The 17,685-nt window shown below is 37.6% G+C and overlaps 1 protein-coding gene across 4 annotated transcripts in view; it reads right to left on the bottom strand.

Moving 5' to 3' along the window:
• Positions 1-17,685, bottom strand: part of TNRC6B (trinucleotide repeat containing adaptor 6B) — a 119,395-nt gene that overhangs the window by 93,374 nt on the left and 8,336 nt on the right. For 3 of the 4 annotated variants that reach the window (XM_058022896.1, XM_058022899.1, XM_058022900.1), the window contains exons 2-3: positions 13,765-13,837; positions 8,784-8,882 (exon numbers count right to left, since the gene is read on the bottom strand). In XM_058022896.1, coding sequence (XP_057878879.1) covers positions 8,784-8,837 — 54 coding nt within the window. In that variant the 5' untranslated portion in view covers positions 8,838-8,882; positions 13,765-13,837. The remainder of the gene's footprint in view (positions 1-8,783; positions 8,883-13,764; positions 13,838-17,685) is intronic. The other variant, XM_058022897.1, reaches the window with a different exon arrangement.

Raw genomic sequence — 17,685 nt, 5'->3', positions numbered from 1 at the left:
TTTTTGCAGCTGTTTATTAGGAATGACTGAAAGTGACATAAGCCAGGCACACACAAATTGGTGCTGAAGTTATTCTTCCTTAAGACCAGACAGTGAAGCAACAGAAAGAAGAACTTTCTTTTCTGTGTTCACAGAAATCTGTTGTGTGGATTCTAAACCCATAGAAACTAACAGTGGCCCAAAAAGTTCCTCAACAGCTGGAGGCTGAGAACAAATCTGTTATATGTATATATTAACCCTGCCTTAGGTCTGTATTAGGCATCCACTTTTGATCACTGTCAAAAAGGAGAAGGAATACAGGCTATCCACACCCACAGCTGCTTTCCAGTTTCTCCAGTTACCAGAATGCAAATCCAAACTCATTTTAGTCACAGGGGAGCCACTGACACTGCTGCTTGCTTTTAAATTTTTTCTAAATTTATCAAGATTATTAAAAAGATTAGCTATCTGACAGACCACCAAACCATTAATGTAGCCACTCATCTCTGGAAGCAGAGCCTGGGCTTTTCAACAACTTGCCCTCAAAAACTCCCCAACAAACCTTTAGATGCCATGAGAATAAGTTATTTCTCTGGGAATTACATGTGGAAATTGTATCTGTTGAAATCAACCAATATGATTTCAAAGTACCTCTAAATATTTCTCTACCTAATTCCACACTACTGTGTCTACACTCTCCCCTCATGATACACCCTCTGCCTACTGCTCAAATGCTTCAGGGACTTCAAACAAGTGCCAGGAAATGCTGACATGTTTTCAATGTTGCTTTTACCCTTCAGAGGAACTGATATCACACAATATGTTTTTGCAGAATTCCAGTGTCCTCAGTTGTCTGATCATCCTCTTATGTATTCAAACACTGAAAACCATCACTACTATTTTTTACTACTACCACCATCACAAGAATAACAACCTACACTCTTCCCATCAAACTCACATGCACTTCTTCCACACCTAATGAATGAAAAAAAAAATTTGAGGAAGTGAAAAAAATTCATACCCATCTAGTTCACAGAATGAAAAGGAAATAGTCCCTTTAAGGTCATGCAAATGTACAGTCTTGCAAATGCGCAAAGTCAAGACCAATGAATTTTACACCTTTCAATGATTCAGCCAAACTAACATTCTACAAATTATTTCTAAAGTAAACTTAAGGTTTTTAAACTAGGGTAGAGTAAGCTTTAATGTCCCTGGCTCAAATTTCTCCCCAAATACCTATCCCCCCTCAAGTCTGCCATAAGACAGGAAAATTGAAAACACTCATCAATGCTTCCACATCTGTAAGACTTCATATAAAGTTACCAATTATAAAGAACTCTGCCACAATTCACATAGACTACAACCACTGCCAACAATTCTCTAAAGCCAATACCAAATGGAAAGAGATCAAAAGGCAATATTCTGAAAAGCCAGAAAGTCCTCCAATTGTGTGCCAATGGCACACCTGCATGAGAAGAGATGCTTTGTAAGCAAAGCCACAAATCAATTCCCATGAATGTCATTCACATCACATCCCATAGTGGGACTGTAGCACTATACCACATAAGCTCTCAAATGCAGAACCACTTTTTCAATCTTTAAGCAAATATCTGCTATTTGTCTGCTTTGCAAAGTATTGTAAGCTGCTGTAATCAACTGAAGAACAGATGCTATTGGTTGAGAAAAAACTAATGAGAAAATATTTATGAAAAAGAAAGAATCTTTAAAAGAATGGAAAAGATGAGTTTTTAAGCTGAATGTTTTCTTAAGACTGAAAGGTTTTTTCCTTTAGAAATGAGACACACACCTGCTGACTGCAGCGACATGCCAGGCCAGTACACTTCCTCCACATGAACTGTACATATGAAAAGACTGGATCAAAGAACACATGGTGACAGTTCTTACAGATCTCAAAGTCACCTTGGCACATGATGGTATTTTCCAAGAGAAAGAAAATACATCATTGTGTTAACCTTCTCTTTTGTGATTCAAAAGCACTTCAGGGTATTTTGAGATTAGAAAACAGAGAGTCATCTTTCAGTTCAGCATCTATATTTTAGCAGTCTTCACTAAGGATAAGTAGGTTTCAAATGAGCAATCCATCTTGCCTCTGTAGAAAACAGTACACCCAACTGGAAGAATCCTGAACTTGATCCTGAATTTCTTTTAAAATGTCCAAGCACCTAGGCTATCAACAGCATTCCTTCACAATAGTTCAAGTAGTACAGTCTAATTCCTTGTTCTTTTTTGCAGTCCTCAACAATTTTACCTTATTTATAACTGCTTTTTTTTTTATAGTGAACCCTGATAACATACTGTACACTGGTTCTGGCTGGGATTGAGCTACATTTCTAGATAGTAGCTGGTAGAGGGCTGTGTTTTGGATTCATGCTGGAAGCAGTGCTGATAACACAGGGATGTTTCTGTTCTGCTGAGCAGGGCTCACACAGCATCAAGGCCTCTTCTGTTTCTCACAGCACCTCAGCAGCGAGCAGGCCAGGGGGGCACAGGAAGCCAGAGGGGACACAGCCAGGACAACTTACCACAACTGTCCAGAGGGATACTCCACACTACATAGCACCATGCTCAGCATGAAAACCGAGTGAGTGAGGGTGTGTGTGGATGTTGGCTGGGGCTAACATTGCTCAGAGACTGGCTGGGCATCCACTGTTTGGCAACAAGCAATTATTTTCCTTTTGCATCATTTGTTCTTTCACAGGTTTTATTTTCCTCTCCTCTTAGTTACTGGTTTGGGTTTTTTCCTCCCCAAATTATTACACCACTGTTATCTCAATCCACATATTTTCTGACTTTTTCCCTTGCAATTCTACCCCTCCATCTCACTACAGGGACAGGAGTGGATGAGCAGCAGTGTGGTGCTCAGTTGCCAGGTAGGGTTAGACCCCATACCATAATTATGGCTCTTTGTTAAATGCCTTGAAATTTTGAAATTTGAAGTTATAAACTCACAAGCAGGTTTACTTGGGTTTTTTTCCCCCCATGTAGAGAGGTCCAAGTGCGTAGTGTTTTGTAGAAAAGTATTTTAGGTTCTTTTTCTGGCCACACTGTTGAAGTTCCAGAGAGAAACTAACCCAAGATTTCTGCTTCCCTTAATGGACTATGTTAATTAATACTTAAAACCAGAGGCCTATGCCATAACACTTCTACAAGCTTTTATAACATGTAATTAAAAGGAATTTTAAGTAAATTAATTCTTTACTGAGAGGTTAATGGATTTTTATTTCAATACATGATATGCAAATATTTTGGGTTTGAGATATTCTCCTCAAGAGCTGCAGCTTTTTCAGGTTAACTAAATAAAGCTAGCAGAGCATGGAGATGACATCAGTTTCTGTTGTGAAAAATTCTTTGTCCTCCTGGTTCTTAAGCTGCTACATTTTGGGAGAAGCATAAATTATCATGTTATATAGAATACCTCTCTACTTTTCAAAGACTATACAAGATACTTCATTCAAAGACTCCAGGAAATTAGTATACTTGTAAGCCAGCTTTACAAAGACTAGCTGCTCCTACAACTCTTGTTCCAGAAAAATAATGGAAATATACCCTGTGTATCAGGGCAGAAAAATGCTGGAAGCTCCACAGGTAACTCACTAGCAGACATGAAAAATGAAATAACTAAATAAAAAACCCCAAAGCCTACTCTCATGAATCCAATGGAGAAGCAACAGCCACGAGAGTAAGCTGTAACCTACTCAGAACTATCAGGTACTCACAAGAAAGTACACTGAGGTTGAAACCTCACCTCTCATAACAAGCCAAAATTTTCCAAGAGTGCAGGGATTTATTCTGCAGGGAACCATCATCTGAAAGCACCCTGTACCAGGCCAGTACTAGACTGGAAAACATATTTTTTATAATTACACTCACAAAGTGTAATTGTAATGTTTATTTCATTACTGTATGGGCCTGAATTTTTAAATTATCCAGTGTTATCTAAATTGAAACCCAGTTCTGTGTCATTCAGTAGGACTGTAAGCCCCAGAGACACAGGCATCAAGGTTTTGGATGCTATCAGTTTACTTACTTAACTAAGGGGTTTTTTTTCATTACATTAATTCTAAATCCCACAAAATGAAAGCATCAGCCTAACTTTTGTACTATTGTCATCATTATGCAACATCCACAGCAGGAACTCAGCATACCTTACCCATAAATGCATTTAGTGGAACGTTCCTGCTTTTAGGAAAGAGAACTTCAAACAACACTGCCTTGTGAATTTTAAGATTCTGTTTATAAATTTAAAAACAAGTAACTTAACATAGGCTTGTGTTCCTTTATTCTCAACATGTATGAAGTAAAGGCAAGTGTTTAGATACTTGAGTCACATACTTTTTAAACTTTTTATCATCTCTATGTGAATGCTTCAGGATAGAAAAATAAAAACAACAAAAAACCAAACACCACAACAAAACACAGCCAGTGCCAACGGAGTTCTGAAGAGTGATTTAAAGAGAAGGCAAGTGCTAGCTCACAATTAGACACCAAGAGGCAAGAAAAGCAAGAATTAACCAGGTTGAGAGCAGGCAGTTTTCAATAATGTAAGGGAAAGATTCACACTGACAGATATGAACACTAGCAACTTGAAATAAAATAAGGCTTAACAGGTGGCTTCCAGACATCTTGTAAGTGGCATCGTACAGCGAGACTGAAAAACAGGACAAGCCTCAGTGTCTGTGCCACTGATTTTGAAAGAGCCACAGTATGAAAAAGTAGCCTAATTCCTGGCCTATCAATTCAGTTCAATAATTATTTCTATAAACACTGATGAAAACTTTGAATAAAATTACATTTACATAACACCGTACGATACAGAATATTTTCCCTTTTCCTGTTCTTATTAGGAATTAAGTGTTATTAAACATCCTGTGCAGTCATATTTTTAATCAAAATTTTATATACCTAGAGTTTTAGTATAGAAAACATTAAAATGACAGAACTATGTATTTTTCCTCTTTTCCATTCTACAACACTGAAGCAAAACCATGATTCGTCAATACCTTTCTATAAATTACTTTAGTCAAAGTCCCTCACTCCCTTCTGAATTTATAGGCTTGAAGGAACAGCTATGAGGAGAGCGAGAAATTCTACATTTAACATGAGCATTTTAATTGCATTTTTTGATAAAGAAGTTTTCTGCATAAGCTCAAAACTCCTGCCAACATTGAAAGAAATCTAAAAGTACTTCAAATCAGGCATAAAATTTTAGCTTCCTCCTGCAATATTTTACAGCAAAGGAACAACTAAGAAACCAAGTTTAAGTATTGCCTGTGCAGTAATCCTTAACTAATGGATCAACCAGTTGAAATCAGTCACAAACAAGAAGTTCAGCACTTGTTGATATTGTCAGGGTCCAAGGTTGTTAATGGAAAAAGCCTAGCAACTATAAGTAGCTAATTAGCTACCACAAAATATAATTAAAAATAAAAATCATAATCCAAATAGTAAAGGGTATAGGGTTCCAAGGAGAAACACCGGTTTTCTTTTCTTCTTGTTGCAATAGAGAGGTAGCAGAAGATTTCACTCAGGTGTCAGAAGTTTGGAACCAGAATGACCCAGTGCTTCCTGCCTCCCACTAGGCCGCTCCAGCAGCCATGACTGGGGAGAACACCACGAGGTCTTGCTTGGATTCTCAGTTCTGAAGAGATCAGTCCTGCAAAATCCCCTTGATTGTACCCCCCTGGTGAGCCTTTGCCACCTCATGGTGGTACTCAAAGATTGGACTCAAAGATCTTGGAGGTCTCTTCCAACTTAAACAATTCTATGATTCTTTTCTTATTTTTTAAAAGGAAGAAAAGAGACCCTGAAGAGCCAGAAATCAGACAGCCCACCCCAAACTATTCTAAAAGGTGAAAGGATACTTCACTGTATGATACTCACTAGCAGGTCATTGGGAGAAAATAGACTGGATATTATTATCAATTAAGACTTCCACATCTGCCGAAACTAAATTAATTTTTAAACCCATATGCTCATTTGAAATAACTGACTTCTGCACAAGTTGCTTCCTCTCTGTATAGCACTAACATTAGGTAATTATTGGAATCAAGAGCATGCTACTGACAGGTGCCAGCTGTCTTTACCATGTTGAGGCCATTTTAAAGAAAGTGTATGCAAAATTGAGAACACGAGCACAACTCAACAACCATAATATTAAAAAATTAAATTACTAATTAAATAAAAATGAACAACAGTGGTTGAAATAAACACTAAAGTGGGAACTGAGTCCATTGTTAACTGTCCTTAAACTTAATTTCCAATGAGTTGCCACTGAGTTTGTCCCTCATTTCAAGAGCTGACTTTACAACTGCTCATCAGCTTGTTAGGAGTCAAGCAAGAAGATCATTATTCATGATGTCTCACTGCAGGGCTTAAACTTTCTGATCATACCTTACATAGTGTTAATTAGTTTGAAGGCCATAAATATTTAGGCTTTAAAGTGACTTGCTCAGCTCTACATAAGGCATAATATAATTTTTTTCTTCAAAACCAGAGGAAATCTCCTTTTATCTTCAAGTCTTGACCAGGATGTCTCAAAATACTATACAGTCTAGGATGCCAGAAAATCTGAGACAGTTATAGACCCAAACCAGTTTACAAGCATACAGCATGACATATCATTTGTTTTCCCCTCTATGATAGAATCTTCATGTAAAATTCAGGTTATTTTCAGGCTGGTAGGACAAAAAAATTAATTCTTGCAGTATCCAAATCTTTATAACCTGATATTCATGGTATCTCCACAGAAGATGATTTTGCTCTCATTTCTTGCAGAATACTTCATTTAAGTATACCTCATATCTCCTGCCTGAAAAATTTGGGAGTGGGTGAGGAGGGATGGGCAAACAATCTCACAAAAGGAAAAAACTGAACTACATTACTGAATATCTAAAATGGCATTTCGTAGGAAAACGTATTTTTATGAAAAAAAGTTACTAGATCATTTAAACATTTGTAAATTAAGGAAATAATTTCAATGATACTAGACAATATAGTGAAACATAATTTGCCTAAAATTTTCTAGGACAAACTTTCAACTGTTATAGATACAAAACTCTCCTGAGACAAGCAAAGAGAATAATCATTTACAGATTGAAGAAACACTGAAAAACAGACTTCAGTGAGTAGTCCTGTACATCACAGAATGCAGAGAAGAATTAGATGCAGTCATGACTTTTTTGCTTAATATTCACTGATCCTATATAGTCATTTATTAATAACACTAAATACCAGATGCACAATTCCTTATCTCCCACAACGACAATTGTTTCAAAGCAATACTTCATACACATTTAGGTATTTGAAGTCAGTATAAAGAATCTGATTTTAAATTTAAGCTCATTCAATTTTTGGAGCAGATATACAATATTCACCATTATATCCAGAATTAAGTATGCCAAAGAAAAGCACACCCTTCACTGGAGGAAAAGACAGTCACTTCCATCTACTTCCTACCACACAGGCAAAAAGGCAAAAAAAAAAAAAAAAGCAAGCTGTGTGTCCATAAATATATACACAGGCACCTGTTTGTATACACATAAATGCCTGTTCACACACAGAGCAAAGATCCTCTCTGTGTGGTGAAAAGAAGGCACCAATAGCTGTGCTATAATCAGTAATTATAGCACCATGATGTCTCCTCTCTCATGTCTATTCCCCACTGAAACCTGTAATCACATCCTTGTCAAAAGATGTGTTCAATAGCCTGGATTGCTGCAAGTACATCCACTGATATGTTCTCATTTTTCAGCTCCTAATCTAGAGCCAACCTTCCTTCAAAGCTATTTAAAATTAACACAACTCCTGAAGTACATGCAGCACAATTGCCAAGTCCTTCCTCTAATAATTACTTACTAACTTACTTCCTAACTTGGTGCTTACAGTTAAAAAAATGTTTTTTCTTATACCCTAAAACAGTGAAAGCATCTCTCCAAAGGTCTACCTAGAAACAGATTTTAACTTTAGTCTTTTAGTTTTTAATTTCTCAGTCTCTCTCTTACACAAAGCTACAAAACTAAAAATGATTCAGATTTTTGTGAAATGTAGGGAGCACGTTTTAAACACACATCAGTTGCAATGTTGACACTAACTCATTGAGCAGTCAGGACTATAAACTGTATTCATAAACCTTCAGAAGAGTATGCCAATGACTATGTCTTTATGAAAACCAAAGTAATTCACACCTTAACATCTGCATCTTCAGGAAGAAGGCAAAAAGCAGGACACAGCATTGTGCTCAACAGAACACTTCACACTCTCCTGTTCCAACAAGCTATGCTGAGAATCAGAGGCGCCTTCAAAAGCAACATAATCCAGTCTCACAGCACAGCACATGCTGGCAAGTACAAGGAAACAAGCAGCAGCACACCTCCAATAGAGGTCAGTCAGTAATCCACAGACACCAGCACCTGCACCTAAGGGCCCCCATGTCTAATTCCTTGGGTTAGTTCAGAGAGTGGGTGGGTAGGAAAGAAAGTCCTCCCAGTTATCACAAATTCAATACTATCAGGGTTAGTATCTTTTCACAAGTTTTCTCTTTCCTTCCTGGAAGTGCTTGAAAACACATGTTCCAATCCTTAGTGGGTAGCAAAACCCCTGTCTTTCTAAAGATTTTTCCAAGTTTAATTTTTTAAGCATCTCCATGACAATAAATAATAAGCATCTACATGAAGTTTCTTATTAAAAATATCAGCACCAGTCAAAGTTCACTCCATGTACCCCCCCCTCCACCACCCCTTTCAGCCAAACAAGCTTTTCTTCTTCCAAAACACAGTGGTATTTACCTCACTGACCTTGGGACTGCCTTCCTCCAGTATTTCTCCCTCATCAGTTTGCATGGGAACAGGATCTGTGCAAAGCTCTGCAGAAATGCAAAATACTGCCTAAAAGATAAACAAAAAAGATATATTTTAAAAACAATTCTTTTTCTGCCTTTAACAAAGTTTTGTGAGATTGCAGTGTACATAAACTACAATTCTAGGCTATGACCTTTAATGCTGCCATTCTGCATATATTTGCTGAAATTACATTTTACACAAATGAGAACTGCTATTCAGAATAAGACAAAGCTACTTAATTAAAAGAAAAAACCCACTTAATAGTTATATCCTCCTTTCTTTTTAACTTCAAAGTGTCATTGCTGAGTACTTAATTTAGTCACTGATTTTACTCATTAAAGCCACAGTCAGCAAGGAATGATCACACAGACCAGAGCTGAGCAATTCTTTCTTACTAGGAAATAGCTTTTGTGCAAATACAAGCTTTAAAGACACAGCTTAAAGACAATCTAAAGGTTATTAGTTTGAAAAATTTTTAAGACTTCCAGTGATCTCACAGTACCTCTGAAGTCTTACTTTCAGGATTTTTCCTTGACTTCATTCTAAAAATAAATACATTCTAGAATCTAAATGGTTCACAGAACAGATAAAGTCATTTACCTTCAGGATGGCATTTACAATTTAACCCAGGTCAACAGATCCCAGTGTTTCAAATATTCAACACTACTAGGTAATCTATTTTCAGATTTGTTTGACAGTGCCAGTGTGGCTCCAGCTGAATAAAATCTGCACCCCAAACTCCATTCTTCATATTGTAAAGTAAATGATGGAAGGATGCAATCCAACTAGGGAGACTTTGGTGTTTAAGATTAGAATGGCTTCTACTCCAGAGGATGAGACATCTTTCTGGGATAATGGATCAAATTAATTAATTTAAGAGATCAAATGCAACAGCATAAATTCAGCAGGAATTTCTAACACTTAAAATGCAAGACATAAGCCATGACCAGATCTCTGACATTCCAGGTATATGGAAAGTAAGGGTTCACACTGAATACACAGAGTTAAGAATTCTCTTAAAGCCAAGAGTTGTTGGCCTTTAACAGTTGTCCCTCACAAATGCACCAGCATTTAACATCAATTTCAAGTCTCTCTACTTCTGCACCTCAGCTACAGAACTGCTGTCACCTTCACAGCAGCAATTCCAAGCCTGGAAACTGACAACAGAAAGCTTCTAAATGATGCACCCCCTTCACTTCGTTGTTAATGTTTGTTCAGAGTGTAAGGCTGTCTGCATTCCAGCCTCCTCTGTTGTGCTGCACATAGGTAAAACAACATCTGCCATGGTTGACTCAAGGAGTGAAGAACAAGTTCTATAAACATTAAGGGCCTGGAGCTACAAGATGTTACATACAACTTAATAAATCTTACAACCAACAACCTGTTACATTCAGTAATATCATACACTCGAGTGCAAGGCACAAGAGTTGTAAAGACTTAGAGCATAGTAATTTCCTTTTCTGGAAAAGAAGGAATGAGGAGAAAAATCAAACTCTTACCCAAATCCTACCTTAAACATTCTGCCTTCAGCACATAATCAAAAATCAGAGGTATCAAATGCTAAGCATTTGACATCTATACCAAGATCCTCCTGCCTAGAACAAACGTTTCTAGCTTTTTGTTCTGCACCAAGAGTGGAGGAGGCCAGGCTGGGCAGTCCCTGTCCATGGTACTTCTTTGCCATGCTCAGTTTCTGAAACCCACTCCAGAACTTTCAGAGCTGGGAGTTTTGGAGCATGATTTTGCAGTATCAGAGTCAAATAATTGGGAAGCTCCTCAGATTTTTGTTAGACAGAGAGTCTGATGTCTAACAGGCAAAACAGCTTTGGCCAGAAGGATTCCTGTGGCACTTACCCGGCCTCGAAGTCAGAAAAACAAGCAAGAATGAACTTGAGCTACAGAAGCATTAAAAAAACCCTTACATATAAAACAAGACCAGAAAGGTCAGACCAAGAGCACTGCAAGGGGAAGTCACTTCTCATTCAGAGTGCTGGAAGAACTCAAACATAAGCCTTTGAAAAACTGACATGTTTTATCTTCTGAGATCCCTCTCTACCAGAGGAATTGGCAGTATTTGACTCCAGTTTTTATATACTCCTGGAAGAGGACAAAAAAACTACCAACCAGTGCATCTCAAAGGAGGAAAGAAAAGGTCAGTAGAACTAGGAGATTTTAAAAATGGAAAGGCTACAAGAACAAAGAAAAGCAAGCTCTCCCACAGACAACAGATTAAATACACTGGAACTATCCAGAACTCAAGAGATTAGAGTATGAAATTGAATGAATAAACTCTTTTCCTTCTCCGTTGTATTTTCTTTTTTATAATTTCTATTTTCTCTCTTTATTTATCCCATAATTAATGTTTTATTTGCTTTAACATTTAAAAAAAAACATATTATGTCATACAATACTTACTTAGAGTGAACTCACTCACATGGGATGGTGAAAAGCTAGAAGTTCTAAAAGGCTCAGTAATTTACTAGAAAACTTCACAAGGGAAAAAGAAAATCCACCAACAAAAATTTTTATCTGATGCAGGAAGAGCCTAAGCTACAGACTACAAAAGGTGTTGCAAGAGGCAGTTTTGCTGAACACTGTCCTTTTGTTGTTTGGTTTGGGTTTTTTTAATACTTCATTGCATTTGCTTCTGGGTTCTTTCAGGAGACCAAACATCCTCCAACAAACTATGAGCCCAATAAAATAATTTTTATGTTTTTTTGCATCCACGAATCATTGATTCCTTTAGCCACTGGCACAAGAATGCTGCACTGCAAGTTTATTTATGGAGGCATTTGCAGATTTCTGAATCCATGGGACACTACCTCTGTGGCAGACTTCTGCAGCAGTCATTTACAGCTGAGTGTGACTTCTTAGCCCACAGAGACAGCTTTTTGCCAGCACATGAAGAAATAACATAATTATTCCATGTTACAGACATCCCCTCTGCAGCTCACCAGCTTCTGAGCAGAGTCCTGAAGGTGACACACAGAGTCATTTATTTTATACATGGAGGAAGGATGGGAAGTAAGAATTTGTACTAGCATCCTGTAGGATCAGGAAAATGCCAAAAGCCTAAAGGCATTTGTTTACTTATATTCAATATTTAATGTGATATGTCAAGTTCCCAGGTGATAAAAAGAAAGTTCATAGACAGCCCATTTAGATTTTCAGATCCAGCACCTATCAAGAAAGTCACTCCTGGAAAAGGTCAAAAGTAAGATAATCTTTTTCTACCCTTACATATATCCACCCAAACTACTTGAAGTGGGACTGAAATCCCTCAATTTTTTATACCTGATATCCTTCAGAAAAATTAACTAACTTCAGCTGGAGTAAGGTAACACCGAGGAAGGCCTGACAAATAGCAATGCACTGGTATGCCCACATATGATGTAGCAAATGCACATCCAAACTTAGGAACAACTTTTATTTAACTCTTTAAATGTAATATAGTGATGAGAATCTATTCTCAAAGGTTAAAACATTCATTAATATGAACCAAGCAGGATTTCTTACCAACTTTAATGTCTACTGCAATACTGTCCTGCCATTAAACAGTATGGTTTTGGGATAATCCAATTAGATTTTAGTCCTATTTTTGCTCCATGTCTTTCTTCAGCAAAGATGTATTTGTTTTGTTCACTGGGATCAGCATGCAGCATGAGAGATTAAATGCAGTTATCAGCCACTCAGGGTAAGCAGTGTCCTTATGGATACCATCCTGCACTACTGCATTCTAACACACTCTGGCAAGCAAAACCTGAACAAAATTTCCATATAGTTATAAATCCCTGAAAACCAATGCTAGTAAATAAGGTACTTCCTCTAGGCCTAATTTTCCCTCTGTGTAGAAGGGTCCAGCTTAGAAAAATACAAAGTTCTCAACAGCAAGAGAGAGCTGGAATTTCAACGATTTCAAATTTGGTTTCATCAACCAGGCATCACTGGGACTAAATACCTTGTCTAATTCAAGGGTATTTCATGCAGCAACACTTTTTTTTATAGATTGGCAGCAGGAATCAAATATGGATTAAAGAGAAAATCCATTCTTCATCAGATAATGAAGAAAAAATGTACTTCAAGTTTCTAAAGAGTGCAGCTGTGAGAGAAGCACTTATTAATGTACAGCCAATCGTGATTCCTGTGAATTCCCAAGTCTAAAGTGGATATGGCCCACTAGAAGCCCCCTGAAGGACAGTAAGGCTGCACCAAATGTCACCACTACAGACATTTAGGAGAAATGGAAGGCAGGTCCCAAACTCTGTCACAAAGCAAAGCAGGCACACCAGTGCTCTCCCAAGGCAGTGATCTCATGTACATGGCACACTTGAAACAAGAGCAGCTAGAACAAGGCACTACTTGACTGAACAGTGTCTTAAATGAGACTGTGCTTGTCTGACACAATTGTATCGACACACCAGCCTCTAGGTACAGACAAAATGTTCATTTTTAACACCTGATCCAACCATATTGGATTTAATTGCTAAAGCATTGTACTTCACTGAGTCTGTTAAGAATGTACAAAGGCAACATAAAATTTAACGTACAGAAGATGTTAAATTTTTTGTCACTTTAAATGCAAGTTGTTCTGCAAGCAAGAGCATTTAGAAGATAGAAAACCTTTGACTATAACTTTATTGCTTACAGGAAATAATCACTTCCCAATTCCAGTGAGTTAAAAAATCCCAACATAAATTAACTAATTTTTAAAGAAAGTGATACATCACACATATCAACTTCAGCTTACAGAAACAAATCACATCAGGCAGTAACACAAACTTCACACACAAACCCACAGGAAATAACACACTAGAAAGCACATGAACACAGGTCTACATCCTACAGTATCTTAAGAACCAGCATAGGCTATTGCTCTTCTCACCTCCAACTTTCAAGATCACAATATTGAGCTTTGGTTGATTTTTACCTTTGACAGTTTCCAAGGGCTGCCAAAGCCCACAAGGATCCGTCCTGGCTACATTCAGTGCAAAAATAAAACCCTAAAAGGAGACAAAAAAAATTAAAACATCAATCAACTGTGGCCATTAGTAAATTTAAAACAAATATAAAAACAAAAGTCAGCTGTCTCCAAAGCTCAGCAAACCTAGGTGCACAGAAATCAAAGGAATAGGCTGCCATCAGGAAAATATTTTCTTAAAATTCTCCCCACAACCTCACATCCAAATGTGGAAAAACAGTAAACACTGGTAGCATGTGTAAGAGAATCTCCTACTGACTATGAGATAAAACAGAACAGTAGGAGGCTCTAGAAGCATAATTTCTCTTCACAACTGGGAAAAACATGCAGTGAAACTGGTTTCTTGTACAGGAACTGAGAGAACACACATAAGCGTGCTTCCTTGCAGTCAAGGGAAGAGATTACATAATCCTACATTAACTCCTGAATATTAAATATTATGTGTAAAAATGAATCCCATACCTACCAATTGTCAGGTATTTAATCCTATTTTGAAAGAGTAACATAGCAGCACTACACTGGCTTACAATCATGCCCATTTCAAATCATGCACAGCTAGTATTAAATACTTCAGTTTTGGTTTTGTAAAACATAACCAAGTTCCAGGAATCAAAAGAAGTCCAGAACCATCAGTTTACCATTATACATCCAAGTCAACATCACTAAAATCTAAATTATTCCAGTTGCCATTATTCAGCTTTGTTGTAGGAGATATGAACAAATGGTGCTTTTCTAAATTCACTGCATCATACTACTCCTTAATGTGCAGCATTATTTAGGAACAAAGCATTCCTGTCATTGGACTAACTGCCATAAACTGAGTTAATTTTTTTTCCTGATCTTCTAGCATTAACTAAGAGCTTTCTGGGCATGACTTCCATTCAAACAATTTCTGACTAGGAAATACATTTGGTGACAAAAGAGTGTCTTACCTGCCACTGTGGTTTACCTGTCCCTTTGCTAGTGAGTGAAGGTTTTACAGATGCAAACGTTAATTTTGAACTTGGTTCTGATTTATGCTGTGGGGTGATTCTGATAAAGCAACCAAGAGCACACTCTGCTCAAAAGGCCTCAAGATGTCTTAAAACATCATCCTACAAAAACCAGCTGCTGACGTAAATAAAGAAAAAGATCCCATACTCAATTAGGATATGGGAAGTTGGCTTCAAGTCATTCACAACTTCAAAACAACACAGAAATATTTCATGGTTTTTCATCCACAGCACAGCAGCAGTGCAAGTCATGATTTACTATAAAAATTACCCAGGACAACCCAGGTCTCACTGTGATGGTAATTCTCCACTTCACTTTTCAAGGCTGAAGATGGAAACATAACTTGTAACCAAGTAATTTGGTAGAAGGAGAGATATTACTGGAGTTTGAGAGGAGGATTTGCAACCTCTTTATTTCACATGGTTTAGAACAATCTCTTTGCATTACTTAGGTGGAAGGAAATCCAGGAAGGATTAGTACTTCAAGGGAAAACGAACTAAAGATATCACTCTAAACAAAGCAGCTGGGAGGAATGGGAAAAGGCAGAAATCCTCAATCTCTCACGGAAAAAAATCCAGAGGAATATTCAGGAAGGGCAGTCCCATATCCCACAAAATCACTATGGTGTTCTACAGCAAAACATGACATGAGAAAGGGTGTCCGTTATGTTTGATTTAGTATTGGCTGCACAACTTCATCTTTTGTTCTGTATTTAATTCTTTGCACTGATGTTTTTGGTAACATATGGAAAATGTTTCAGCTGTTCATGTAAATATGACACAAGTACTTTTAACAAGATAAATAGCTGTAACTTGGAATAGATACATTACTCTGTACTGCTCTTCCAAAGTAACATGAGAACAGAAGGACCAAAAAGAAGTTAAAAACCTATATGAACAAAACACAAGTCTCATTTCACAGCACTTAAATCCTTTAACATGAACAATTCAAATACAAACCATTTCATAAAATGGAGTGCTCCTGAAGATGTCATGGGGTTTAAAAAGGACAACTACAGAACGTGATCTGCTCAAGCAAATCCAATCATTAATGAATTTGTAGTTTTTTCTCATTAAACAATGTCACCCTTTTTGATTCATTGTTAAGGGAGACATGTGAAACATGCAAAGGGATACTTCTCAAATGGTCCTAAATCAGACTTTCAGTTTAGAAAATCCTGGCTCTAGCCTTTGAGTCTAAAGACAGTCTTGAAACATAAGGACAGAATACTTCATCATCACCTTCCCAGTGTTCCAAACCATTTACATAAACAACATTTAAGGTGCTAAATGTTTCTCCTCCCAGTTAAGGAAAAGCAAACAGAAAAGCTTATTTAGAAAAATGCTTTGCTTACACATTTTGCCACTTTCTACTGTACAAAGCAGCACAAACCTCACTTCTTTTCTGCTCGTACCAGTTAGGCTAAAGAATCCATTAAAGATTGCAGTGAACATAAAAGGTATTTGTCCTCACTTTGCTACAGCAACCTACTGTACACTACATACACTACACATCACTTCTCAACTGTCATCAAGATTACATCCCAACTACAATCAGCCAAAGGCTGCCAAGTGGTTAAGTTTTCCAAAGTCCTTTGTGCTGTGTTCCACCCTGTATTTTCACTGTCACTGAAGCATATATACACACACATTTATGTACATATACACGTATATGTGTGTAGATACAATATACATATGTAACAAAACACCCTCAAAATTATTTCTACTTTTTCTCTTCAAGGCCTTCAACACTCTGCACCACATCATTTATGGAAGCTATCAAACTGAGGTTGTTGGGAGTACTGTGTTTAACTGACTGATGGCATCTTCTGGACAGCCAGCATCACAGTAAGAGTTATGGTGATACCTGGAGCAGCAAGGAATTAAAACACAGTGAGTTGAGAATACCAGCTGCTTTTTACACTCCACATCAAAGTTTAACCCACTCAAGAGATTAGTTTTGCCAAGTTGGAAACAAATTATGATTTAAAAAACAAACAAACAAGTGTTTATTTCGGGGCATTTGCAAAGTGACAAAGTCTTCAGAATACAGAGGACCAGAGTTTTCTAAGGACAGGTGAAGAGTGGATGTTATATTAGACCAAAGACACAAAGCATTTTTCTCTATCTTAAGCAAAACGTTGTGATGAGTGAGAAGCCTGCTTCTCAACAGCTCAACTTTAAACCTGAAAGCTATAAATAACTCCTTTACTGCTGATAATCCCAAGAGAATCATCCTGTCAGATTATTCATACCACTAAAGTCAACTCAAGATCGAAGGTTTCCTTTTGAACCCCCAGTAACACTCCTCAAGCCCCACACTGCAGTATGTTTATCAAACCCAGCAGCAGTAACTAAATTAAAACTGATAAAGTGGTAAGCAGCCTTGTGCAGAGGAAAGGGGGAATGGTGCTTATTCACTGACAGCAGCAATTACAAGAGCTAAAGACAACATTACTGAAAATCATTCACATGCAGGACAGGACTGGAAGATACTGTACCTTTTAAACTACCTAATTCTCACAATCTTCCTGGATTTAATTAGAAGAGTATGGAAGTTTCCTAGGTTAAAACTATCCTTTAGCTTTGTTTGCTTTACAAGAAGAGCTGTGTGGTTAAGGAATTCACACCAGCATGGCAATACCAGCGCTAAGTCCTCCAGCAGGCACGGAGGCAGAGAACTGGCATCCCCTGCTGCAGAGAAAGGCTCTGGGTCCGGCACTGCGTCCTGTGACACAGCCTCGGGCAGAGGATTACGGCCAGCCTGAGCCAGGACATGGCCAGGAGGAAGGCCAGGGGATTGTGATGGAGAATGAAGCTTAAGTCACAATCTGCTTTTTCTGCTTTTTAAACTTCACTCTTTTCTAGCTTACACCCT

The sequence above is a fragment of the Melospiza georgiana genome, chromosome 4 (assembly GCF_028018845.1).
Source record: "Melospiza georgiana isolate bMelGeo1 chromosome 4, bMelGeo1.pri, whole genome shotgun sequence".
NCBI lineage: Eukaryota > Metazoa > Chordata > Aves > Passeriformes > Passerellidae > Melospiza > Melospiza georgiana.
The sequence above is the reverse complement of the archived record's forward strand: the minus strand, read 5'-3'. Positions and strand labels throughout refer to the sequence as shown.